Source organism: Nematostella vectensis, chromosome 7 (genome assembly GCF_932526225.1).
Source record: "Nematostella vectensis chromosome 7, jaNemVect1.1, whole genome shotgun sequence".
Lineage (NCBI taxonomy): Eukaryota > Metazoa > Cnidaria > Anthozoa > Actiniaria > Edwardsiidae > Nematostella > Nematostella vectensis.
This window is the reverse complement of record NC_064040.1, coordinates 7,446,667-7,473,991: the sequence shown is the minus strand read 5'-3', so window position 1 is coordinate 7,473,991 and position 27,325 is coordinate 7,446,667. Positions and strand designations below refer to the sequence as shown.

The window sequence follows — 27,325 nt, the reverse complement described above, 5'->3', positions numbered from 1 at the left end:
GTGAATAAACATTTTTTAGGGGAAAACCTTCAACCCCTTGAAAGAAAGCCATTTAAAAACTAAGAAACGTTAAATTCATTTTGATCATTTCTAAAAAAAAGTGTGTAGGGAAATTGATCAAGTATTGGAGGAAAAAGAAACAAAATTGAAGCAACGTCTCGCCCTAGTCTCTGTCGTTCTGAACCGTTAGGTTGACAGAAGCCTGGGAGCTAGCCACCTCACCATCCAAGATGTCGGCAGATCCGCTAAATTCGCCGTAAGTTATTTCGTTTATTCTGTGTCTATTATGTCTTTCTTTGCATTTTAGCTACCCTGCCCAGCAGACAGATTACTGCATGTTTGTAATTCGTGCTCGCAGCTGCTTTTATTACATAATTATCAGTTTCTACACATTCTATTTGAGTGGTTAGCACGTGCAGTCGAACCAAATGAAAGGCCACGATTTGTGGAATATAAACACTATCATATTAAGAATTATTGTTCTCATTTTCTCATTACTCTAGTGTGTTTTCTTTCGTAAACTGCGCCTTTCAGTGTGTTTGGAAGAGCTCCTAGCTATTCAAGTTTGCTAATGACTTTATCTTCCCCGAAAAAATAAATTGTTTCGCACCGGTTTCTTGCATCTGGGGGGGCCAAGGGCAAAGAACCTTGTTTATCGCATGGAATTACTGTCGGCAGGGTGATGGAAAATACCTGGAAAAACGATTATATATTAACATTTTTGCGGTGTATTTATGATCTTAGTTTTGCGTGATTGTGTTCTAGAATATCCTAGATTTTTGAAGCTTGCATGCACTCAGTGGTTGTTTTCCATATGTACGGTTTTGATTGGCTAGTGAAACACCGGTTTGATCCTTGAGGCTTTTTGACTACAATGAAGGATTATAATTTGTGCTTAAGTGTTTCAAAACTTTTATGAGAATGACAAAAAGTACGGAGAGTAAAAAGAGATGGCAAAAATTGTCTGCCAGTTACATCTAGAAAAACAATTTTTAGAAATTTGAATTATGAAAAAATGGAAATATTTTTATATAGCCAGATATAAACCAAATAAAGAAAATAAGAATTTAGCTGTCATGTGCTAAAATGCATGTATATTCAGATTTCCAAGAATAGAATAACCATCACCTAGAATAATACAATTAATAATACAAAGAAACCAATGATGAAACATAGTTGTCCATGAGAAATTTCACATCTATTCTTGCCTCATCAATGATATAATGATTTGACACTGGTCAAATTCGTGCAGTACCTTTTTCTTCAAAAGAAAATTAATGTGATAACTAACACACTAAAAGTCTACCAAAATCAGAGTGCGGGAACCTTCTGTTAGAGATGGCAAATTTTACTTGTGTAACCGATGAGAACAGCTGCAAGCCAACAGAATTTTCTAGTGCTTCAAAATTTTCTAGCACTCTGATTTTGCAAGATTTAAAGTATGTTATTTTTCATTATATGAATAATTTAAATATGCTGGATTTGTACTGTGTGAATTTGTTCTGGGTCCGTATTTTTATTGGTGAAAAATGACTGGACTAAAAATCAAAACATCCAAGTATCAAAACATTGAATGAGATTTGGCCAGGTTAAATTCCAGTCTTTGGTGGGCCTTGCCTCATCCAAAAATATCCTGACCTAAAACAATATTGCCCACTTAAAAGCCAATAAAATGACAAAAAAAAACATAATAGCAAGCTGTATCATTGTAATACCTATAAAGTAATTCTTCCAATTTTTTTAATAGTTCAATATTTAATTGCCTGTAATCTTATTCCTTTATATTTGTTTTTATTGCAGGATTCTCAGAGCGCTATTAGTTATTGTGCTCACTGTCACACCTAGTTTATGTGTCGATAAAAATAACTTCAAAACATGTGACCAAAGTAGCTTTTGCAAGTAAGTGCTCTTGGATGTTTCAGTAGTGCTTAGGTTGATGTCTACACCCTTTCTCTACTCCTCCTATTGCTTGTTTATTTTAACATAATGTTTGTTTGTTTCTTTCTTTTAAGGCGCAACAGAGCCCTGCAAGCTGGGGAATCCCCCTATGTTTTAGTAAAAGAGTCACTTAGCAAAACAGATTCCGTAATAGAAGCAACTGTACTTAATACCAAAACAAATGTAGAACTGCATCTTAGCCTATCAACTTTAGAAAAAAATACGGCAAGATTTAAGATAAACGAACTGAAGCCAATTAGGCCTCGTTACGAGGTGAAGGATGCTCTCAAAACGGAGCCAAAGCTTGTCAGGTGAGACACTAATTTCGTTATTATGGTCTACAGAGCTCCAATTAACAGGGAAACCTTGGAAATGATTTTTTAAATTGCAAAGTACTAGAATATAATGTAAGTGTTAGAAAACTTGGAAATTGAGAAAAATTCCAAAAGAAGATAACTGGTTGAGTCAAAATGCACAAAAAGCCAAATAATAAAAAATATTGAAAAAAATATCTGTTAAAGGCAAAAAAAGATATTAAAAAAATTATATATGGTAACCACTGTACCAACCTTTATTTTTAATAGAATGAATCATAAAAGTATTAATATGTTTGTGTCTAGTTACAAGATTACTAAGGAAGAAGCAAACAGTATGCATGTCTCGTTTGATGAGAACAGCAACATTATCGTCACTTACAAGCCACTTAGATTGGACTTTCTTGTTGGGAATGAAGTTGTCGTCTCCATCAATACTAGAGGACTTCTGAACTTTGAGCACTACAGAGCGAAAAAGTAAGGATGAGTCAGTATGTTTTGGAACAAAAACTAAAACATATTTAGTGTTTTCATATGCTGTAGAACCTTTGTGATCTTAAGGTTTTTTTACAAGAATGTTAAATTCACCATTATTTATAGCTTTGATTATCTATAAACTCAATAATAAAGTTTTTTTTTACTCAACATGTCTTGGTAAACAAGACAGATTATTAAACTTGTGGAGGAAATTGTGATTAAGTTGTCTTTTCATGTGTCAGGGTTGGGGAGCCCCCAAAAGAGGAACCCTTACAGCCAGCCCCGCCCGGGCCACCATCTATTGAGGGTGATGAGCCAAATGAGGAGCAGAAGGTAGAAGATTGAGATAATTCCATAACCAAGCACTCTAAGATCAGGAAAGGAGGGAGGGAAGGAAGGTAGAAGATTAAGATAATTCCATCATCAAGCACTCTAAGATTGGATATGGAACTTGGAGGGAAAAGGCATGTGGATACCAAGAAGGGGGAGAATCATCTTCCTAGTCATGGAAACAACAGGGCTGTTTACAGTATTTCCAATTGTGTCATTTTTGTATACCTATAGCCTCCAAAAGTTAAAAAAGATAGTCCACTGTTCAACGTGCCAGTTCTATTTCATTTTACATACCAATGTTGTTTAGGCGTGCATTCTAGTTGTACAAAAACATAACCCATGACAGGTATTTATTTCTCTGCAGCAGGAGGAGGAGAAGGTTGTGGAAGATGAAAAACACGAAGAAGGCATGTGGGAAGAGAACTTCAAAGAGCACCATGACTCAAAGCCACGAGGTGAGCCAGTCACACACCACATAGCTCAGCTCATATTAAACAAAGAATCCTGACTCAGAGCACAAATTACTGCTGTCTTCAATGTTCTGCAACATTTCCAATAGCGAAAACACCTTCTGGCGTTTGTCTAAATCCTTGATGTGTTTTTAATGGCCACACTAAAATGAATCCGTTACACAAATTTTCTGTATGGCACTCACCAGTAAAAAAGCACCAATTGCTAGGTGATTAGCAGTTTAAAATTATATATGAGAGTTAATAATTAAAAATCACAGTATAAACATACAGTATTTGTAACACCAGTGAGAAGATATTGCAGGTCTCTTTCTTACTTTATCCTGAAACAGGTCCCAGCTCAGTTGGTTTGGATATCTCTTTCCCTGGTGTCGAACATGTGTATGGTATCCCTGAGCATGCAGACTCTCTTGCCTTGAAATCCACCATGTGAGTATTGTAAACATTAGTGACTAGTTGAAAAGGTATAAAGACCAATCAACATTACAAGACATTATCATTATTTACCCACCATGTGAGTATAGTTTGCATAAGTAACTAGGAAAAAAGTTCAAAATGTTTATTAAAATTGCTAGACATCATTATCATATTCGCTCAAATTACCGCCCCAACTCTCAGACGGGGGGCTTATTCGAGGTAGGTGCTTATTCAAAAGGGCAAATTTTGCACAAAAGGCAGAACATTTTATCCCCATTAATATCAGTTTTGGACTACAGTTTCTCTGTCTCTATATTCATACAGAAATCTCTTATTCAAGTAAATATGGTATGCACATCATATGCAGCAGTTGTCCCATGAGTATCTTTACAGTCTGCTCTATACAGGTTTTTCAATTCATGTGTAATAGAGTAGCCAGATTTTACCATGGGCTAACAGCTTATTCACATTCTCCAATACAGGTTAACGAAATAAGAGATGGGACCCCAAATTTTTTTTTGGATATACATCTTTGCGTTGGTGTCATTGTATTAAATCATTTTGTTCATTCTCAGCGGCTCTGAGCCCTACCGTCTTTATAACTTAGATGTCTTTGAGTATGAGCTGGATTCACGTATGGCTCTGTACGGCAGTATACCTGTCATGCTTGCTCACAGGTAAGACAATAATAAAATCACAATTTCTATGGTTCCCTCAAGTCCAATAACAGCAACAACAGAATGCTGTGACATGTCCCAAGCTATTAACATTTTTTTAGAAATAAGGCTGTAATCATGAGTCCATGTTGTCATAAACTATGAAGTTTGAAGTATGAGTGCTACCCTGTTTGGAATAGGAGTATAATAACATGCCCAGACTTCTTGGTGTCTTTTGGGCACTTGATGGACATGAACAATTTCATAGCTACTATAATGAATTCCATGGAAGCTACTACCCAAATGGTAACTTTCTTTTTTCCTTCATACAGTGCTAGCAAGACAGTTGGTGTTTTCTGGATGAATGCAGCTGAAACTTGGGTTGACATTAGCACAGCTGATGCAAGAAAGGTATGTACAGTACATCAATCTAGTGCAAAGCATTCTCCTCTTTTCTTTATTCATGCTCCTATCTGTTCTTAACAAAAGAAACAAAAGAAAAAGAAAGTTAAAAAGAGTTTAAGACAAGATACGGGTAGTGGAAAGCTTTCCAGTCATCAGGACTATGTTCATTTAAACTTTTACTTGTCATATTGTTTGATTATGATATAGTTGAATTTCTGCCCTGGATAATACTCTTCTTTACTTAAACTCTACGGTCTTCGCTACTTTCTTATTTTTTTCCTCTTATCTCTCACTTTTTCTTTTCTCTCTCTTTCAGTCCATGTTAAACTCACTGATGTCATTTTTCAAGGCTGAGGAGGAGGTCCCACAAGTCGACACCCACTGGTTTTCTGAGAGCGGCATTATTGATGTCTTTGTGATGATGGGACCAAGACCACATGATGTGTTCAAGCAGTATGCTAGCCTGACTGGCCCCACTTCACTTCCTCCTGTATGTATACGACTGGGTGACGAGGGAGGGTTAGGGTTAGACCACATGATATGTTCAAGTAGTATGCTAGCCTAACTGGCCCCATGTCTCTTCCCCCTGTATGTAAATGACTGAGTGGCGAGGGAGGGTTAGGGTTAGACCACATGATGTGTTCAAGTAGTATGCTAGCCTAACTGGCCCCATGTCTCTTCCTCCTGTGTATGTATATGACTGGGTGACGAGGGAGGGTTAGGGTTAGACCACATGATGTGTTGAAGCAGTATGCTAGCCTAACTGGCCTCACTTCACTTCCTCCTGTATGTATATGACTGGGTGACGAGAGAGGGTTAGGGTTAGACCACATGGTGTGTTCAAGCAGTATGCTAGCCTAACTGACCCCATGTCTCTTCCTCCTGTGTATGTATATGACTGGGTGACGAGGGAGGGTTAGGGTTAGACCACATGATGTGTTGAAGCAGTATGCTAGCCTAACTGGCCCCATGTCTCTTCCTCCTGTGTATGTAGATGACTGGGTGACGAGGGAGGGTTAGGGTTAGACCACATGATGTGTTCAAGCAGTATGCTAGGCTAACGGGCCCCACGTCACTTCCTCCTGTATGTACATGACTGAGTGACGAGGGAGGGTTAGGGTTAGACCACATGATGTGTTCAAGCAGTATGCTAGCCTAACTGGCCCCATGTCACTTCCTCCTGTGTATGTACATGACTGGGTGACGAGGGAGGGTTAGGGTTAGACCACATGGTGTGTTCAAGCAGTATGCTAGCCTAACTGGCCCCATGTCTCTTCCTCCTTTATGTACATGACTGAGTGACGAGGGAGGGTTAGGGTTAGACCACATGATGTGTTCAAGTAGTATGCTAGCCTAACTGGCCCCATGTCTCTTCCTCCTGTATGTAAATGACTGAGTGGCGAGGGAGGGTTAGGGTTAGACCACATGATGTGTTCAAGCAGTATGCTAGCCTAACTGGCCCCATGTCTCTTCCTCCTGTGTATGTATACGACTGGGTGACGAGGGAGGGATGGGTTAGACCACATGGTGTGTTCAAGCAGTATGCTAGCCTAACTGGCCCCACTTCACTTCCTCCTGTATGTATATGACTGGGTGACGAGGGAGGGTTAGGGTTAGACCACATGATGTGTTGAAGCAGTATGCTAGCCTAACTGGCCCCACTTCACTTCCTCCTGTATGTATATGACTGGGTGATGAGGGAGGGTTAGGGTTAGACCACACGATGTGTTGAAGCAGTATGCTAGCCTAACTGGCCCCATGTCTCTTCCTCCTCTATGTACATGACTGGGTGACGAGGGAGGGTTAGGGTTAGACCACATGATGTGTTGAAGCAGTATGCTAGCCTAACTGGCCCCATGTCTCTTCCTCCTCTATGTACATGACTGGGTGACGAGGGAGGGTTAGGGTTAGACCACATGATATGTTCAAGCAGTATGCTAGCCTAACTGGCCCCATGTCACTTCCTCCTGTGTATGTATATGACTGGGTGACGAGGGAGGGTTAGGGTTAGACCACATGATGTGTTCAAGCAGTATGCTAGCCTAACTGGCCCCATGTCACTTCCTCCTCTATGTACATGACTGGGTGACGAGGGAGGGTTAGGGTTAGACCACATGATGTGTTCAAGCAGTATGCTAGCCTAACTGGCCCCATGTCTCTTCCTCCTCTATGTACATTGTGGTGAGGGACAGCTGAGTGAGGGTTAGAATACATTATGTGTTGAAGCAGTGCACCCCACATCACAGTTCACTGACAAAGCACATTGCAAACCATGTTACTCATGAAATAAAAGGAGGTTTTATGTGGTTGATTTTGTTGTTTTTAGCTGTTTGGAATTGCCTATCATCAGTGCAGATGGAACTACAATGATGAGGAGGATGTGAAAAGGTAAAGTGTTTTTGGCTGAATTGTGTGTAACTTATATGAAATACCTTGAAAGGTAGATTGTCATTTTTAATCAAAGCCCCTCTAAGATTGTCTTCTTGTTGTATTGTTTCTAGTCATGATCCAGTATTTACAATAATATAATGTTAAAATGTTATGCACTTTAAGAAGTCCTCTCAAATTCACACTTTACTCATGCAAACTCTAAAATCCTAATTGTTTATTGTTTTAATTGTTTCTAGTGTGGATGACAGTTTTGATAAGCATGATATTCCGTACGATGTCCTGTGGCTTGACATTGAACACACGGATGGCAAACGGTCAGTAACCTATTTTGTGAATTGTCCCAAGCATTGGGCATGACAATTTGACTAAAATAGTAACAGAAGCATTGATGAGCATGGTGGTATTGTTGGTGTTGTTGCTAGGGATTGCAGTGGTTGTGTATGTGCTATTATTAATTATTGTTACAATGCTGTTATTGCTGTTACTTGTAATTACAGTAGTTGTTGTGTTTGCACTGGTATTATTAATGGTAAGTGTTGTTGTTGTTGTTGTTGTTGTTGTTGTTAATCACCCTTTTAATCCTTTAGTTACATGACCTGGGATAAAGTCAAGTTCCCAAATCCAGAGGCAATGCAAGAGAACATCGCATCTAAAGGAAGGAAGGTACACAGTGATATGGTTTGACACATGTTACTCAAGTAAGCTCCACTTTCCTGTATGTACCACAGCTAAGGCAATTTCTCCACTTATACATATTTTGGTTCAGACCTTTGTTCACTGTTTGGTGAGTTGTAATTGTGAAAATTCAGACAGGCTTACTATTCACGATTTTCTTAAATGGCACAACAGTTCGATTTCAGTTTTGATATTAAAGTTATGTAGCTGGTACAACTGTGATCTCTTAATGTTTATAATAATACTAAAGATAGAATGAAAATGCTTTATTTAGATGGTCACTATCGTTGATCCCCATATGAAGAGGACTAGCGATTACCATGTACATGAGGTAAATGGATAATCATAACTTTCCATTCCCCATCATTGTGCCCAATGCATGTCACTTATTCAGCGGCGTAGCCAGGATTTTTAACAGGAGGGGGCCCAAAAATGCCCTTTAAAGCCATTTTCTCCTGTATTTCAGATAATGTCTCATACATTTACATTATGTTTGGCTGCTAGAAGTAGGAGGGGTGCTTGGGCCCCTAGGGCACCCCTCTTGCTACGCCCCTGCTTATTATATGTCACAACTTTCTCCAAGATTCTTTCAATAGAAGTAGGCAGAATGAACAACCCTTTGGAGGTGTTCAAAGGTTCTGCTATCTTTAAGGGGGTTTTATCTTGATTTGACTATCGTTAAATTCTGGAAAAACAAAAATGTGTTTGTTTTAGTGCTAATCCTTTGCTTTGACCGCATCCAATGTGATTTTTTGTTAGGGTAAGGCTCGATTTTGCTGACAATCACCTTCAAAATTTGTTTTCTAAAGCAAGGCTAAAGCTTGTTTTCTAAGCTATGTCAACTCCCCAAATATACCTATAAAGTTTTTTACACTCCAAACCCCTGGACCCTCCGTCTTCATACCCAACTACCAATTGGCAATTCACCGTTTCAACAGTGTACATAGTTTCCCACATTTTCCAATACATTACCATTTGCCTTTTTTCAGGAAGCCACATCATTAGGACACTACATAAAGAACAAAGATGGTGGAGAGTATGAAAACTGGTGTTGGTCAGGTATGATATCCCACAACTTTTTTTATTGGTGTATCTATTCCATCACTTAATGAGAAACCCTGAAATCAAGCCCTCAGTGGATGTGTGTGTCAAGTGTTCATTCTCAACTTTACTCTAATAGGTAGCTCATCCTGGCCAGACTTTACCAATCCCAAGATCCGTGAGTGGTGGGCATCCAAGATATCACATGACCAATACAAGGTGGGTGACAGAGAGTGTGGTCATCATTGGGCTTTTACTGGTAATCAAAAGACTTTTTCTAGAATGCAAGACCTTCATTTCCAATGAAAGGACTTTCATGGCAAAGTGCTTTCTCAACAATCAAAGAGCTTTCTCAACAATCAAAAGGCGTTCTCAACAATCAAAGAGCTTTCAAAACAATCAAAAGACTTTCTAAACAATCAAGAGGCTCAATGAGCCGCCTTCTCTGGAGGTTTGACCCTCTCCATCCAGACAGGAATTATATTATTTTTGTTGTGTTCCTGACAAGGGAAAAAAAACCCGTCAGCACTCAAACCACCTCCAAACTCATAATGACCTGCTCCTCAGAATCTTTTTGTGAAGGCTGAAAAAGCTTTCTTGACCATCAAAGGGCTTTCTCAAAAATCAGAGTGCTTTCACTACAATCAAAGGGCTTTCTAAGCAATCAAGGGGCTTTCTAAACAAAGGGATTTCTTAATGGTTCTTTATACCATGTACCAAGAAACGTTAAGCAAAGGGAGGTTGACCGACCACCCCCAATATATTTTGCTTCAGGCCCAAGCAAAGTAATCTTTGTTTGATTCCCCAGGGATCAACAACCAACCTGTTTATCTGGAATGACATGAATGAGGTAAGGTCTTTCTATGATTAGGAAATATCAACCCAGGGTAACAGGTGTATGTTATACACATCTGTCTTTTGAGTCGCACGAAGGGCTGTGTCAACTAGTCTGTCTCCACAGAGGCATCCAATAATCAATTTAATCCTGTGTTGATTTATAGCATGCCTGTGCAGACCATCTTATTTTTCTACAGCTTGTTTGCCATCCTATTATTAGGCTGCTGATGCAGGTGATGGCAATCATAGCCATGATAACATGGCGTCACGCTATGTGTGATTGTCTACATGAGATTGCTGATGCATCATTGATTTAGAAACTATGGAGTGTTGTAACTACCTATTGCATCTGTATTTTTTTTACCTTTGGGTAACAGTGGTTTGTTTTGTTATATCCTTCTCTGTAAAGCCATCTGTGTTCCATGGTCCAGAGATCACCATGCACAAGGACACCATACACTACGGTGACTGGGAACATCGTGATGTCCACAACATCTATGGCATGTACTTCCACAAAGCCACCAACCTGGGACTGATTCAGCGCTCAGGCGGCAAAGACAGGCCCTTTGTGCTCTCCAGGGCTTTCTTTGCTGGTACTCAGAGATATGGTGAGTGCTTTTAATTTGATTACAAATGATTACAGATGCTGATTCACAATCGCATGTGCAATTGCTAGTCTTGTGTTTTGTGCTAGTCTTGTGTGCTTTCATTCAGCATTGGACCAACTTACATGAATGGTTCTTCGTGCTGGACACGGTTTTTCTCTTCACAAACTGAAGCAAAATATTTTAGCATGTTAATGCTAAAATATAGTCACGATGTAAAAATTGGACCAACGGCTGTAGCCTTTAAAAACATAAAACCTTACCAAACAAGAGGTAATTGCTAAAGTGTGCTTCGTTCCTTTTAGGCCCCATCTGGACTGGTGATAACATGGCTGAGTGGAGTCATCTGAAGGCGTCTATTCCCATGATCCTTAGCCTAGGTGTGACAGGGCTGCCCTTTGCAGGAGGTACACAGGATTACCGCAGTTCCTTCTTAAAATGTTTCATTGTTTAGTAGGGTAATCTTGATTTTGTTAGCATGTTTTAAAAGTTTTGGATAAACCAAGGTCTAAGCTAGCACAAGAATATGTCTTGTTTCTGCTCCACAGAACAAATATCTACGCTGTACTGAGTTTGCAATGTTAATAAATAAAACGATAAATTTAAACATGAGAAGGGCAGGGTGAGTGAAAAGTGCAAAACTTCCTGCTGGTAAACATATCCACGTTTGAAGTATCATGAGAGTTAAGCACCACTGAAATGTGTGTGTGCTGAGTCTCTCCATCATTCTTTTTTCAGCCGATGTTGGGGGCTTTTTCAAGAATCCTGAGCCAGAACTTCTTGCTCGTTGGTATCAGGTCTGTAGATACCTGTTTTCTTTTATTTTGTAGCAAGATTAACATCTGTGTTCTAATGAGCAAATGAGCAAAATTGATTGTTTCATCTTTATTTTCATGCATTTGGAATGGCACAAAGAATGGCGTCTTAAACTAAAAAAACTTTTAAACCATACAGCTGACTTTTCTTTAGGTAACATTTCCCTTTTCCTTTGCTTGCAAACTTTGTTCAAATATGTCTGGTCCCCTTTCCTTTCTAGACTGGAGTGTTCACACCATTTCTCCGTGCGCATGCGCATTTAGACACCAAGCGTAGGGAACCTTGGCTTTTTGATGACGTGTACAAGAATGTGATCCGTGATGCACTTCGCACCCGCTACGCTCTCCTTCCCCTCTGGTACACTCTGTTCTTTCACGCATCTCAGGATGGGACGCCAATCATACGGTAAGCCACGCCCATCCACATGCTTTACAGGGTCATTATCGATGTTGTGAGTGTCGCAATAGATCAGTTCAGGTCAGCTTGAAGGTTTTTACAGATACAAAAATCTGGCTCGTTTTATTGGGGTCTACTAATCCTTTGTGTTCTCAAATAAGGATGCTTTTTAGATTTGCTGGCTCTTGCCCTTGCACTGGTTGTTTTTCTCTGGAAATACGATTTTTTTTTCCTTTTAACTAACGTGAAAATGCGTTTCTTAAAAGGTTATAAGTGTCTCAAAAGCCCTCTGATCGTACATAGCTTGTTTATGTATTCTTGAGGGCTGAATGTGATCCTCTGTGTGTGACAGACCACTTTGGGTGGAATACCCGGAAGACAAGTCCACCTTCAAAATGGAGGATGAGTTTCTCGTTGGTAAGTACGAACAGGTATCCCCTAAGGAGTGAGGTGTGTCGTTAGTTTCTCATGATTAAGAGTACGACCAGGTCCCCTAGGAGTAAGGGGTGTCGTGAGTTTCTCATGTTTAAGAGTACGACCAGGTCTCCTAGGAGTAAGGGGTGTCGTTAGTTTCTCATGATTAAGAGTACGACCAGGTCCCCTAGGAGTAAGGGGTGTCGTGAGTTTCTCATGATTAAGAGTATGACCAGGTCCCCTAGGAGTAAGGGGTGTCTTTAGTTTCTCATGTTTAAGAGTACGACCAGGTCCCCTAGGAGTAAGGGGTGTCGTTAGTTTCTCATGATTAAGAGTATGACCAGGTCCCCTAGGAGTAAGGTGTGTCGTCAGTTTCTCATGTTTAAGAGTACGACCAGGTCCCCTAGGTGTAAGGGATGTCGTTAGTTTCTCATGATTAAGAGTACGACCAGGTCCTCTAGAAGTAAGGGGTGTCGTGAGTTTCTCATGTTTAAGAGTATGAACAGGTCCCCTAGGAGTAAGGGGTTGTCATTAGTTTCTCATGATTAAGAGTACGACCAGGTCCCCTAGGAGTAAGGGGTGTCGTGAGTTTCTCATGTTTAAGAGTATGAACAGGTCCCCTAGGAGTAAGGGGTTGTCATTAGTTTCTCATGATTAAGAGTACGACCAGGTCCCCTAGGAGTAAGGGGTGTCGTGAGTTTCCCATGACTAAGAGTACGACCAGGTCCCCTAGGAGTAAGGGGTGTCGTGAGTTTCTCATGTTTAAGAGTACGACCAGGTCTCCTAGGAGTAAGGGGTGTCGTGAGTTTCTCATGATTAAGAGTACGACCAAGTCCCCTAGGAGTAAGGGGTGTAGTGAGTTTCTCATGATTAAGAGTACGACCAGGTCCCCTAGGAGTAAGGGGTGTCGTGAGTTTCTCATGATTAAGAGTACGACCAAGTCCCCTAGGAGTAAGGGGTGTAGTGAGTTTCTCATGATTAAGAGTACGACCAGGTCCCCTAGGAGTAAGGGGTGTCGTGAGTTTCTCATGATTAAGAGTACGCCCAGGTCCCCTAGTAGTAAGGGGTGTAGTGAGTTTCTCATGTTTAAGAGTACGACCAGGTCCCCTAGGAGTAAGGGGTGTCGTTAGTTTCTCATGTTTAAGAGTATGACCAGGTCCCCTAGGAGTAAGGGGTGTCGTGAGTTTCCCATGATTAAGAGTACGGCCAGGTCCCCTAGGAGTAAGGGTTGTCGTGAGTTTCTCATGTTTAGGAGTATGACCAGGTCTCCTAGGAGTAAGGGGTTGTCGTTAGTTTCTCATGATTAAGAGTACGACCAGGTCCCCTAGGAGTAAGGGGTGTCGTTAGTTTCTCATGTTTAAGAGTACGACCAGGTCCCCTAGGAGTAAGGGGTGTCGTTAGTTTCTCATGTTTAAGAGTACGACCAGGTCCCCTAGGAGTAAGGGGTGTCGTGAGTTTCTCATGATTAAGAGTACGAACAGGTCCCCTAGGAGTAAGGGGTGTCGTGAGTTTCTCATGATTAAGAGTACGACCAGGCCCCTTAGGAGTAAGGGTTGTCATGAGTTTCTCATGTTTAAGAGTAGGACCAGGTCTCCTAGGAGTAAGGGGTTGTCGTTAGTTTCTCATGATTAAGAGTACGACCAGGTCCCCTAGGAGTAAGGGGTGTCGTTAGTTTCTCATGTTTAAGAGTACAACCAGGTCCCCTAGGAGTAAGGGGTGTCGTGAGTTTCTCATGTTTAAGAGTACGACCAGGTCCCCTAGGAGTAAGGGGTGTCGTGAGTTTCCCATGATTAAGAGTACGACCAGGTCCCCTAGGAGTAAGGGGTGTCGTGAGTTTCTCATGTTTAAGAGTATGAACAGGTCCTCTAGGAGTAAGGGGTGTCCTGAGTTTCTCATGATTAAGAGTACGACCAGGTCCCCTAGGAGTAAGGGGTGTCGTTAGTTTCTCATGATTAAGAGTACGACCAGGTCCCCTAGGAGTAAGGGGTGTCGTGAGTTTCCCATGATTAAGAGTACGACCAGGTCCCCTAGGAGTAAGGGGTGTCGTTAGTTTCTCATGTTTAAGAGTACGACCAGGTCTCCTAGGAGTAAGGGGTGTCGTGAGTTTCTCATGTTTAAGTGTACGACCAGGTCCCCTAGGAGTAAGGGGTGTCGTGAGTTTCTCATGTTTAAGAGTACGACCAGGTCCCCTAGGAGTAAGGGGTGTCGTGAGTTTCTCATGATTAAGAGTACGACCAGGTCCCCTAGGAGTAAGGGGTGTCGTGAGTTTCTCATGATTAAGAGTACGACCAGGTCCCCTAGGAGTAAGGGGTGTCGTTAGTTTCTCATGATTAAGAGTACGACCAGGTCCCCTAGGAGTAAGGGGTGTCGTTAGTTTCTCATGATTAAGAGTATGAACAGGTCCCCTAGGAGTAAGGGGTGTCGTGAGTTTCTCATGTTTAAGAGTACGACCAGGTCCCCTAGGAGTAAGGGGTGTCGTGAGTTTCTCATGTTTAAGAGTACGACCAGGTCCCCTAGGAGTAAGGGGTGTCGTGAGTTTCCCATGATTAAGAGTACGACCAGGTCCCCTAGGAGTAAGGGGTGTCGTGAGTTTCTCATGTTTAAGAGTATGAACAGGTCCCCTAGGAGTAAGGGGTGTCGTTAGTTTCTCATGATTAAGAGTACGACCAGGTCCCCTAGGAGTAAGGGGTGTCGTTAGTTTCTCATGATTAAGAGTACGACCAGGTCCCCTAGGAGTAAGGGGTGTCGTGAGTTTCCCATGATTAAGAGTACGACCAGGTCCCCTAGGAGTAAGGGGTGTCGTGAGTTTCCCATGATTAAGAGTACGACCAGGTCCCCTAGGAGTAAGGGGTGTCGTTAGTTTCTCATGTTTAAGAGTACGACCAGGTCTCCTAGGAGTAAGGGGTGTCGTGAGTTTCTCATGTTTAAGTGTACGACCAGGTCCCCTAGGAGTAAGGGGTGTCGTGAGTTTCTCATGTTTAAGAGTACGACCAGGTCCCCTAGGAGTAAGGGGTGTCGTGAGTTTCTCATGATTAAGAGTACGACCAGGTCCCCTAGGAGTAAGGGGTGTCGTGAGTTTCTCATGATTAAGAGTACGACCAGGTCCCCTAGGAGTAAGGGGTGTCGTTAGTTTCTCATGATTAAGAGTACGACCAGGTCCCCTAGGAGTAAGGGGTGTCGTGAGTTTCTCATGATTAAGAGTATGAACAGGTCCCCTAGGAGTAAGGGGTGTCGTGAGTTTCTCATGATTAAGAGTATGAACAGGTCCCCTAGGAGTAAGGGGTGTCGTGAGTTTCTCATGATTAAGAGTACGACCAGGTCCCCTAGGAGTAAGGGGTGTCGTGAGTTTCTCATGATTAAGAGTACGACCAGGTCCCCTAGGAGTAAGGGGTGTCGTGAGTTTCTCATGTTTAAGAGTATGAACAGGTCCCCTAGGAGTAAGGGGTGTCGTGAGTTTCTCATGTTTAAGAGTATGAACAGGTCCCCTAGGAGTAAGGGGTGTCGTTAGTTTCTCATGATTAAGAGTACGACCAGGTCCCCTAGGAGTAAGGGGTGTCGTGAGTTTCCCATGATTAAGAGTACGACCAGGTCCCCTAGGAGTAAGGGGTGTCGTGAGTTTCCCATGATTAAGAGTACGACCAGGTCCCCTAGGAGTAAGGGGTGTCGTGAGTTTCTCATGTTTAAGAGTATGAACAGGTCCCCTAGGAGTAAGGGGTGTCGTTAGTTTCTCATGATTAAGAGTACGACCAGGTCCCCTAGGAGTAAGGGGTGTCGTGAGTTTCCCATGATTAAGAGTACGACCAGGTCCCCTAGGAGTAAGGGGTGTCGTTAGTTTCTCATGTTTAAGAGTACGACCAGGTCTCCTAGGAGTAAGGGGTGTCTTGAGTTTCTCATGTTTAAGTGTACGACCAGGTCCCCTAGGAGTAAGGGGTGTCGTTAGTTTCTCATGTTTAAGAGTACGACCAGGTCCCCTAGGAGTAAGGGGTGTCGTGAGTTTCTCATGATTAAGAGTACGACCAGGTCCCCTAGGAGTAAGGGGTGTCGTGAGTTTCTCATGATTAAGAGTACGACCAGGTCCCCTAGGAGTAAGGGGTGTCGTTAGTTTCTCATGATTAAGAGTACGACCAGGTCCCCTAGGAGTAAGGGGTGTCGTGAGTTTCTCATGATTAAGAGTATGAACAGGTCCCCTAGGAGTAAGGGGTGTCGTGAGTTTCTCATGATTAAGAGTATGAACAGGTCCCCTAGGAGTAAGGGGTGTCGTGAGTTTCTCATGATTAAGAGTACGACCAGGTCCCCTAGGAGTAAGGGGTGTCGTGAGTTTCTCATGATTAAGAGTACGACCAGGTCCCCTAGGAGTAAGGGGTGTCGTGAGTTTCTCATGTTTAAGAGTATGAACAGTTCCCCTAGGAGTAAGGGGTGTCGTGAGTTTCTCATGTTTAAGAGTATGAACAGGTCCCCTAGGAGTAAGGGGTGTCGTTAGTTTCTCATGATTAAGAGTACGACCAGGTCCCCTAGGAGTAAGGGGTGTCGTGAGTTTCCCATGATTAAGAGTACGACCAGGTCCCCTAGGAGTAAGGGGTGTCGTGAGTTTCCCATGATTAAGAGTACGACCAGGTCCCCTAGGAGTAAGGGGTGTCGTGAGTTTCTCATGTTTAAGAGTATGAACAGGTCCCCTAGGAGTAAGGGGTGTCGTTAGTTTCTCATGATTAAGAGTACGACCAGGTCCCCTAGGAGTAAGGGGTGTCGTGAGTTTCCCATGATTAAGAGTACGACCAGGTCCCCTAGGAGTAAGGGGTGTCGTTAGTTTCTCATGTTTAAGAGTACGACCAGGTCTCCTAGGAGTAAGGGGTGTCGTGAGTTTCTCATGTTTAAGTGTACGACCAGGTCCCCTAGGAGTAAGGGGTGTCGTGAGTTTCTCATGTTTAAGAGTACGACCAGGTCCCCTAGGAGTAAGGGGTGTCGTGAGTTTCTCATGATTAAGAGTACGACCAGGTCCCCTAGGAGTAAGGGGTGTCGTGAGTTTCTCATGATTAAGAGTACGACCAGGTCCCCTAGGAGTAAGGGGTGTCGTGAGTTTCTCATGTTTAAGAGTATGAACAGGTCCCCTAGGAGTAAGGGGTGTCGTGAGTTTCTCATGTTTAAGAGTATGAACAGGTCCCCTAGGAGTAAGGGGTGTCGTTAGTTTCTCATGATTAAGAGTACGACCAGGTCCCCTAGGAGTAAGGGGTGTCGTGAGTTTCCCATGATTAAGAGTACGACCAGGTCCCCTAGGAGTAAGGGGTGTCGTGAGTTTCCCATGATTAAGAGTACGACCAGGTCCCCTAGGAGTAAGGGGTGTCGTGAGTTTCTCATGTTTAAGAGTATGAACAGGTCCCCTAGGAGTAAGGGGTGTCGTTAGTTTCTCATGATTAAGAGTACGACCAGGTCCCCTAGGAGTAAGGGGTGTCGTGAGTTTCCCATGATTAAGAGTACGACCAGGTCCCCTAGGAGTAAGGGGTGTCGTTAGTTTCTCATGTTTAAGAGTACGACCAGGTCTCCTAGGAGTAAGGGGTGTCGTTAGTTTCTCATGATTAAGAGTACGACCAGGTCCCCTAGGAGTAAGGGGTGTCGTGAGTTTCTCATGTTTAAGAGTATGAACAGGTCCCCTAGGAGTAAGGGGTGTCGTGAGTTTCTCATGTTTAAGAGTATGAACAGGTCCCCTAGGAGTAAGGGGTGTCGTTAGTTTCTCATGATTAAGAGTACGACCAGGTCCCCTAGGAGTAAGGGGTGTCGTGAGTTTCCCATGATTAAGAGTACGACCAGGTCCCCTAGGAGTAAGGGGTGTCGTGAGTTTCCCATGATTAAGAGTACGACCAGGTCCCCTAGGAGTAAGGGGTGTCGTGAGTTTCTCATGATTAAGAGTACGACCAGGTCCCCTAGGAGTAAGGGGTGTCGTGAGTTTCTCATGTTTAAGAGTATGAACAGGTCCCCTAGGAGTAAGGGGTGTCGTGAGTTTCTCATGTTTAAGAGTATGAACAGGTCCCCTAGGAGTAAGGGGTGTCGTTAGTTTCTCATGATTAAGAGTACGACCAGGTCCCCTAGGAGTAAGGGGTGTCGTGAGTTTCCCATGATTAAGAGTACGACCAGGTCCCCTAGGAGTAAGGGGTGTCGTGAGTTTCCCATGATTAAGAGTACGACCAGGTCCCCTAGGAGTAAGGGGTGTCGTGAGTTTCTCATGTTTAAGAGTATGAACAGGTCCCCTAGGAGTAAGGGGTGTCGTTAGTTTCTCATGATTAAGAGTACGACCAGGTCCCCTAGGAGTAAGGGGTGTCGTGAGTTTCCCATGATTAAGAGTACGACCAGGTCCCCTAGGAGTAAGGGGTGTCGTTAGTTTCTCATGTTTAAGAGTACGACCAGGTCTCCTAGGAGTAAGGGGTGTCGTTAGTTTCTCATGATTAAGAGTACGACCAGGTCCCCTAGGAGTAAGGGGTGTCGTGAGTTTCTCATGTTTAAGAGTATGAACAGGTCCCCTAGGAGTAAGGGGTGTCGTGAGTTTCTCATGTTTAAGAGTATGAACAGGTCCCCTAGGAGTAAGGGGTGTCGTTAGTTTCTCATGATTAAGAGTACGACCAGGTCCCCTAGGAGTAAGGGGTGTCGTGAGTTTCCCATGATTAAGAGTACGACCAGGTCCCCTAGGAGTAAGGGGTGTCGTGAGTTTCCCATGATTAAGAGTACGACCAGGTCCCCTAGGAGTAAGGGGTGTCGTGAGTTTCTCATGTTTAAGAGTATGAACAGGTCCCCTAGGAGTAAGGGGTGTCGTTAGTTTCTCATGATTAAGAGTACGACCAGGTCCCCTAGGAGTAAGGGGTGTCGTGAGTTTCCCATGATTAAGAGTACGACCAGGTCCCCTAGGAGTAAGGGGTGTCGTTAGTTTCTCATGTTTAAGAGTACGACCAGGTCTCCTAGGAGTAAGGGGTGTCGTGAGTTTCTCATGTTTAAGTGTACGACCAGGTCCCCTAGGAGTAAGGGGTGTCGTGAGTTTCTCATGTTTAAGAGTACGACCAGGTCCCCTAGGAGTAAGGGGTGTCGTGAGTTTCTCATGATTAAGAGTACGACCAGGTCCCCTAGGAGTAAGGGGTGTCGTGAGTTTCTCATGATTAAGAGTACGACCAGGTCCCCTAGGAGTAAGGGGTGTCGTGAGTTTCTCATGTTTAAGAGTATGAACAGGTCCCCTAGGAGTAAGGGGTGTCGTGAGTTTCTCATGTTTAAGAGTATGAACAGGTCCCCTAGGAGTAAGGGGTGTCGTTAGTTTCTCATGATTAAGAGTACGACCAGGTCCCCTAGGAGTAAGGGGTGTCGTGAGTTTCCCATGATTAAGAGTACGACCAGGTCCCCTAGGAGTAAGGGGTGTCGTGAGTTTCTCATGTTTAAGAGTATGAACAGGTCCCCTAGGAGTAAGGGGTGTCGTTAGTTTCTCATGATTAAGAGTACGACCAGGTCCCCTAGGAGTAAGGGGTGTCGTGAGTTTCCCATGATTAAGAGTACGACCAGGTCCCCTAGGAGTAAGGGGTGTCGTTAGTTTCTCATGTTTAAGAGTACGACCAGGTCTCCTAGGAGTAAGGGGTGTCGTGAGTTTCTCATGTTTAAGTGTACGACCAGGTCCCCTAGGAGTAAGGGGTATCGTGAGTTTCTCATGTTTAAGAGTACGACCAGGTCCCCTAGGAGTAAGGGGTGTCGTGAGTTTCTCATGATTAAGAGTACGACCAGGTCCCCTAGGAGTAAGGGGTGTCGTGAGTTTCTCATGATTAAGAGTACGACCAGGTCCCCTAGGAGTAAGGGGTGTCGTTAGTTTCTCATGATTAAGAGTACGACCAGGTCCCCTAGGAGTAAGGGGTGTCGTGAGTTTCTCATGATTAAGAGTATGACCAGGTCCCCTAGGAGTAAGGGGTGTCGTTAGTTTCTCATTATTAAGAGTACGACCAGGTCCCCTAGGAGTAAGGGGTGTCGTTAGTTTCTCATGTTTAAGAGTACGACCAGGTCTCCTAGGAGTAAGGGGTGTCGTGAGTTTCTCATGTTTAAGTGTACGACCAGGTCCCCTAGGAGTAAGGGGTGTCGTGAGTTTCTCATGTTTAAGAGTACGACCAGGTCCCCTAGGAGTAAGGGGTGTCGTGAGTTTCTCATGATTAAGAGTACGACCAGGTCCCCTAGGAGTAAGGGGTGTCGTGAGTTTCCCATGATTAAGAGTACGACCAGGTCCCCTAGGAGTAAGGGGTGTCGTTAGTTTCTCATTATTAAGAGTACGACCAGGTCCCCTAGGAGTAAGGGGTGTCGTGAGTTTCTAATGATTAAGAGTACGAATAGGTCTCCCCTAAGGAGTAAGGGGTGTTGTGAGTTTCTCATGATTAAGAGTACGAATAGGTGTCCCCTAAGGAGTAAGGATATCTGAGTCTCGTGTATAAGTGTGATCAAATCCCCCAGGATTGCAGTAGCGTCAGATGCCTACGGGGCCTTGTAATTATTGTTGTGATATTCATTGTGCAGGCGATCAGCTGCTGGTGAAACCAGTGACAGAGCCAGGACAAGTTACTTCGGATGTTTATCTTCCTGGAAAAGAACAGGTAATATATCAACATTATCCTCTGACTGTCACCATCATTATTGGATATACGTCAGGTTTGAAAAATAGGCGATCAATACCAATATTACTCTAAAGGTGACCAGGTACCCAGAGGTGACAAGGTGCCCTTCCGTTTCAGTTGACTCTGCCGTACCCAAAGACTAAATTAACGTGAATCAATGTTCTTTGTAGTATTGGTACCACTTAGATGACCACAAGATCTACCGCGGAGGAAACAACGTCAAAGTCGCCTCTCCTCTTGACAAGGTATGAGGCCCTGTTTCAAAGAAAAAGAGATAATCAAGTTTCTAGGAATTCAAACTAAAGCTAGGCCCACAAAATGCCCTGGGAAAACTTACCAGTGCTTGTTGTTGGCAGATTCCGCTGTTCCAGCGCGGCGGTAGCATTATCCCTCGTAAGAATCGTATTCGCCGCAGCTCCAGCCTCTCGCATGACGACCCATACACATTGACCCTTGCACTGGACCCCAAGGTGAGTTGACACGTGGTGTCCTTAGCATGTGCACAGGAAGCTCACGAGGAGTGCACGTAACTCCCTCTCGCATGGTGACCCTTGCACTGGACCCCAAGGTGAGTTGACACGTGGTGTCCTTAGCATGTGCACGTGATGCTCACGAGGGATGCACGTGACTCCCTCTCGCATGGTGACCCTTGCACTGGACCCCAAGGTGAGTTGACACGTGGTGTCCTTAGCATGTGCACGTGATTCTCACGAGGGATGCACGTGACTCCCTCTCGCAAGATGACCCTCGCCCTTGATCCCAAGGTGAGTTGACACGTGATGTCCTTAGCATGTGCACGTGATTCTCACGAGGGATGCACGTGACTCCCTCTCGCATTATGACCTTTGCACTTCATACCATGATGATTTGATTCGTGATGTCCCGCGCACTTTCACTTGATGCTCATAAGGAGTTCACGTGACGCCCTCTCGTTCGTCGACCCTCGCATTCGGCACAAAGCTGTGGCTCAGTATTATTTCATAGGGGGAGTAGGATAGGTGAGGAAAGTTCGGGCCTCCTTATTTGAATAATTTCTTACTCGGCGCCCTCCCCCGTTTAAAGTTTGGTTCTCACTAGTTAGCATGCACAAGCGCAACATAAAGTGAGAATCGTTCTAACACAAGTGCAAGAAAATCAAATGGTTGCGTTCTGTTGCGCTTGTGATGTCCCAGTGAGAATCGGAAAATTACGTGCTTTGCGCATGCTTCCCAGTAAGAACCAACCTGAAGTAATGGACGGAACGGAGGTATTTGATATACATCTTCTAGCAAATATCTACTCAAATTAATGTTATGTATGTAGGGCGAAGCAGAAGGCGATCTGTACATCGACGACTTCCACTCGTTTGACTACAAGACAGGAGCATTCGCTTACATGAAGTTCACCTTTAAGCAGGGCAAGTTGGCCGCCAAGTGAGTACCTAAGTCGGTTGAATATCAAGTTAATTTTTACCAACGCATTAAAGCCGCATTGTCACCAGGTTACTTCCGGTCGATTACGTTACAATATCCGATGATTTTAAACGGAAAAACTGAAAAATATTTCAAAATATTGAAAGCAGTGTGTATATTGCAAGTTTCTTCGAGGATGTGATTGATAATTTAGAGCGGATGGCATGTTAAATATCTCGGATTCTATTAGATTCTTTTGTCTTTTAACGGTTGAGGTTTCCGTCGGACCTCCGGAAGTGAACTGGTGATAATGCGGCTCTAAATAATGTCATGTTATGCAGCTCTTAATCATTAAACGTGATTAATGTAATCCTACGAATGTCCGTTCTACGACAAGTTTCAGTCGACATAAGACTCTCCTATTCCAAAGTGTTAATTTTACTAACGCATCAAATAATGTAATGTTATGGAGCTTTCAGTTATTAAACGTGCTTAAGTAATGCTCCGTGTAAGAACTATGCAAAGTCCCATTGTCCTGCGGCAAAAAGCTTTATTATAGCTTTCCCACGTAGGATCTTTTTAATCATATAGAAGATAGTAAGATTTTGAAGAAATTGCGTGAAACATGTCCTTTGCTATACACCTTACAAGTTATTTTATGTGGTGAACCAATCAGAAGAAACCAGAACAATAGTTGTTAGTTGTCCTATATTTACAAGTTTCCCCACATAAAATTTACCTAAAATATCTGGATCTGACATAGTAATTAACCCTATAACCAAAATATTAAAAAAAATTATGAATCATGTTGTGTCATATGTATCTTATGCCATAATGTTTTGTCTTGGCCAACCAAATCTCTAGAATAAACAAAGGCATTTTTGACATGCCAGCGTGCATTTGCCGTTGGGTTGCCTAGTTCTTACACGGAGCATTACTTAATATGATCCTTTGAATGTCCGTTCTACGATAGTTTCAGTCGAAATAAGACTGTCCTATTTCATAGTGTCCGTAATACAGAGGTCCGAACATTTAACCGTCCTAATAGGGCTGAGTGTTAAAGAAAAGCGATACAACTTTTCATCTGTAATACCTAAAAGTGTATAAATTATATATATATATATTGACTGTCAACGTCCTTAGTGTCCATATGCAGCTTCAAGTTCTTTCGCAAGATACTTGTCAACTTCCATGGTGTCCATAATAGGTTCAAGGGTTTAAAATATACTGTCTATATATATAAGGAAGTTCCAGCGCATAAACGATCAGTCATAGTCCTTAGTGTCCGTTATAAGGAGGTTTCAATGTTTTAAACGATTAACTCATAGTCCTCAGTGTCCATTATGAGGAGGTTCTAGTGTAACTGTTAATTTGGTGTTGTAGGAACGAGACTAAGTCGCAGTTCCCAGACGTGTCCTCCCCGCCTGCGCCCAAAGATGACGGGCTTCTCAACTCCGTCTGGAACTTGATGTTAGTCTATTAATGTTTTTCTAAAACCGGATACCACCAGATATGTAGAGACTGGGACCCCTGTATTACGGACCCTTAGGCGTTAGAATTAATAAATGACCGGTCATTGATAAGTCTAAGCGGTTGATTGAAAGCACGGTATGCTCAGGCAAAAAATGGGCCCTTTTTGGGGACCCGAGTAATCCCCGAAGTGAACATGTGCTTGTATGCTGGTGCCATCGTAAGTATAACTGATAACTGGTTTTCGTAGAAAGCGTTATGATCGTAAATGACCCTTGCAAGTTTCTATAAATTAACGGTTTTGTGAATAGTAATTTTTGTAGCTACTGCGCATGTGCGAGTAGCTACTATGTCATCACGCAGAAAAAGTGTGTAAGAGTGACCACTAATGAGTGAACGCTTTCGCGGGGTTTGCTCGGATATACTTCGGGCTTTGGTCGTTATGAAGCGCTAGTTTACAATCACTTATAAAGAAGAAAATATCTAAATCAAAATATTTCGGGATTTGTTAAACAAAAAATAAACTGGATGTAATCTCGATGTAACGTTAAGTTAGTGATTTATAAAAGTGTTTGCAATTCGTGCTGAAAAACACAACCAAGAGCTTTATTGTAGTTCTCTGTAAGGTCAAACATATTTAAAGTATTTATTAATTCGTCATGCTCGACAGAACTTTTCGAAGGACAAGAAGGGTTCAATACAAAGCAGTAATAAAATAATTTTAGTACTTCGATCTTCGGCTGAGAGCCACGTGGCCAAGTCGTTGGCTCATCGGACTCGTATGTGAGAGAGAGGTCAAGATTTCGAATCCCTCTCGGAAGAATATTTTTTCTCTTTTTTTTTTCAATGTTTTTAAATTCTTATCAGTCTTATACCGCTTATTAACAGTTTTCATAGTGCGATGATACTAAAATACCCAATAGATGTATGATAAGCTTTACACAGTTGCCGAAAACAACTGTTGCAGTAGCTACATGCATGTTGCCGGCCCTTTTTTTTAGAATAGTTGGGGCTGGTGGAGCTCATCTCCTGATACCATGCACCATTGATTGGCTAATGTATATTTGATTGACAGGAGGGACAAGCCTGCTGGTAGCACGCCTTTCAAGACCAAGGCGGAGATCGAACGCATTGTGATCCTTGGCATCAGCAACTCACCCAAGAGCGTAGTGCTGACGTCATCAGGTCAGTTTCCATGGTGACATCAACATGATAATCATTTCAAGACAATATTTTTCAACAAACATTTGAGTTTAATCAATGAAAGCTTTTTTATCTCAGAAGGCAGAGAGTTACCCCATCTGAGGAGTGGGGTCGGGTTTTGATTTCAAGATTGATATCAAAAAGTTGACCAAAAAGGCAAAATAGAACAGTAAAACGAATTTGCTTTTTTTTCGAACTGCTAATTTTATTATAATAACTTTAAAAGATACCAACAAGATTTGACAAGTATCTCATGATGACATTTGACATGACCGTACCAGCCCCTCCCCCCAGGTATTCATCCCACTAGTTCTTGACTATTATTTGACACAGCTGTACTCACCAGCACTTATTGTTAGGGGATTAAGATAACGCCTACACTAAGGCCTAGATTAGACGTCGTCCTTTTCACGCGCCGTTTCAAATATAAATGCATTCAAATGAAGATAAGGCACTTTATTCATTTGCACACATTTGCATTTGAAACGGTACAGGGAAAAAACGCCGTGTGTGTGTGTGTGGGGGGGGAATTGCTGTGCCTTTTACCAAAGGCTTGCTCGATTATATATATAATATCGTTACCGATTTCCTCAAGCAAACGTCTTTTCTAAGAAAGAGTCTATTCTTGCCCAGTGTTTGCATAAGTTTGGTTGAAAAAAAGAAAACACACTCGATGATGGATTGAGATCTTTTGTTTTAAGAATTAAACTCTCTATATAGTATATAGTATCCGCCATCGACACTCAATGATTGTACTAATGAGCGGAAATTCTTGAGTTTGACAAGGTGGCTCGTGACTAAGTTTTTATTTATTATTTTTTTCAGGAAACTATACACTCAATCTCTGTAGGATTTTCATTTTTATATCTTTCACTTCTCTCATTTTAATGTCTTTCTATTTATTTTATTTTTTACCCTGGCAAGGCAAACACAAAAGATTTCAACAGTATATCTCTTTGAGGCTGAAGATAAAACATTGAATGTTAGAAATTAATCCGATTGCAGAATAATCCCCTTTATTGAAAGTGTATTTTTTTAAATAAAACCATGCACCGATAATATTTTTTCGAATTAATGAAGTACTAAAAATAAAAATCCTTCTTACATCTACTCACGTACCCTGCTAACAGAGGCTTTTCCGTAGTGTTTCTCGTTTGTTCTTGTATTCGCGGTTTTGGCTACTCGCGTTGTTTTGGTCGATAAAAACGAACAACGCAAAAACACCGAAACGCGAATCGGCAAGGAAAGTGTTAAAGACAGAGAGAAAGTAAAGTTCTGCTATCAGGTATATCTCTTTGAGGCTGAAGATAAAACATTGAATGTTAGAAATTAATCCGATTGCAGAATAATCCCCTGTATTGAAAGTGTATTTTTTTTAAAATAAAACCATGAACTGATAATATTTTTTCGAATTCATGAAGTACCAAAAAATAAAAATCCGTCTTACACCTACTCACGTACCCTGCTAACAGAGGCTTTTCCGTAGTGTTTCTCGTTTGTTCTTGTATTCGCGGTTTTGTCTACTCGCGTTGTTTTGGTCGATACAAACGAACAACGCAAAAACACCGAAACGCGAATCGGCAAGGAAAGTGTTAAAGACATAGAGAAAGTAAAGTTCTGCTATCAGGGTACTACTCACGTGCTCACCATGCACAAATTTCACTCTATTGGATCATCTTTACTATAAGTAAATCATGTATATTTTGTTAAACGATTGTATTAGTTGAAAAACGTAAGCAATATAAAAGCTCTAAAATAATTATTCCGAACCACCTAAGAAAATTATTTCTTATTATTCTAGAAAAAAAATAGATGGGGACCTCTTTTTTTCCCCATTGATACACGCTCAAATAACAAATATAGATAGTTCGTATTTTAGAAAATCATAGATCGGTCACTTTCTTTCCTCCCTTGATACACATTCTAGTAACAAACATATTACTATAGGAAATAAATAGATTTGTCATTTTTTCCCATGACAAACCTTCAGTTTATCATACATAGCAATACTGACTATTTTTGTTTTTTTTCTTTAAAGATACTGCTAATCGACAACTCCAGTTCACGCATGACAAAAGTGCATACACACTGACCATCAAAAAGCCCGCCGTGAACGCCGCCAGCGAATGGACCATTGCAATGTACGCGTGACGCCTGTCTGACGTCATCCTCAAAATTTACCAGCGGCTATAAGCCGTCATTCCACCACCATCACCTCACGGACGTCATCACAACAACAAATGAACAATTATGACGCCATTAGCATGAGTGACGTCATTTCAATATTGATGTCATTACAGAAGGCAAAGCATCTTGTACTTTTCTCCTGATAATTTTATATTTCTGCTAGCGATTTTTTCGTAGTAAGTGAATAGTAAAAGCACTTGAATTTATTTCTTATGAGGTCTTTTGAGAATTGAACTTCTGTAAAGATCTTTATTAAAAAAAATCATAAAAA

At 42.2% G+C, this 27,325-nt stretch overlaps 1 protein-coding gene across 4 annotated transcripts; it reads left to right on the top strand.

Annotated features, from left to right (window-relative positions):
- Positions 1 to 114: 114 nt before the first annotated feature.
- Positions 115 to 27,325, top strand: LOC5520780 (neutral alpha-glucosidase AB). 4 transcript variants are annotated; one of them, XM_048730008.1, is made up of 29 exons: positions 115 to 256; positions 1,801 to 1,899; positions 2,013 to 2,249; positions 2,559 to 2,729; positions 2,972 to 3,062; positions 3,427 to 3,517; positions 3,865 to 3,961; positions 4,525 to 4,626; positions 4,938 to 5,016; positions 5,360 to 5,500; positions 7,337 to 7,398; positions 7,638 to 7,715; positions 7,989 to 8,064; positions 8,351 to 8,407; positions 9,066 to 9,135; positions 9,257 to 9,336; positions 9,926 to 9,967; positions 10,364 to 10,562; positions 10,865 to 10,966; positions 11,298 to 11,356; positions 11,596 to 11,780; positions 12,124 to 12,188; positions 20,706 to 20,782; positions 20,974 to 21,048; positions 21,160 to 21,273; positions 22,106 to 22,215; positions 23,578 to 23,664; positions 24,740 to 24,849; positions 26,906 to 27,325. In XM_048730008.1, exons 1-29 carry the CDS (start codon positions 231 to 233, stop codon positions 27,016 to 27,018), a joined length of 2,895 nt encoding a protein of 964 aa, XP_048585965.1. In that variant the 5' UTR covers positions 115 to 230; the 3' UTR covers positions 27,019 to 27,325. The 4 variants fall into 4 exon arrangements, with proteins under 4 accessions (XP_048585965.1, XP_048585964.1, XP_048585966.1 ...); XM_048730007.1 differs by having other exon boundaries at positions 5,327 to 5,500; XM_048730009.1 differs by lacking the exon at positions 8,351 to 8,407 and having other exon boundaries at positions 5,327 to 5,500.

Bases quoted from the DNA above. Each gene is read 5' to 3' on its own strand.
- LOC5520780 (XM_048730007.1), top strand. From the start codon at position 231: ATGTCGGCAGATCCGCTAAATTCGCC. The intron at 5,017-5,326 runs GTATGTACAGTA...TCTCTCTTTCAG, and splicing joins GCACAGCTGATGCAAGAAAG to TCCATGTTAAACTCACTGAT. The intron at 7,716-7,988 runs GTCAGTAACCTA...TTAATCCTTTAG, and splicing joins GAACACACGGATGGCAAACG to TTACATGACCTGGGATAAAG.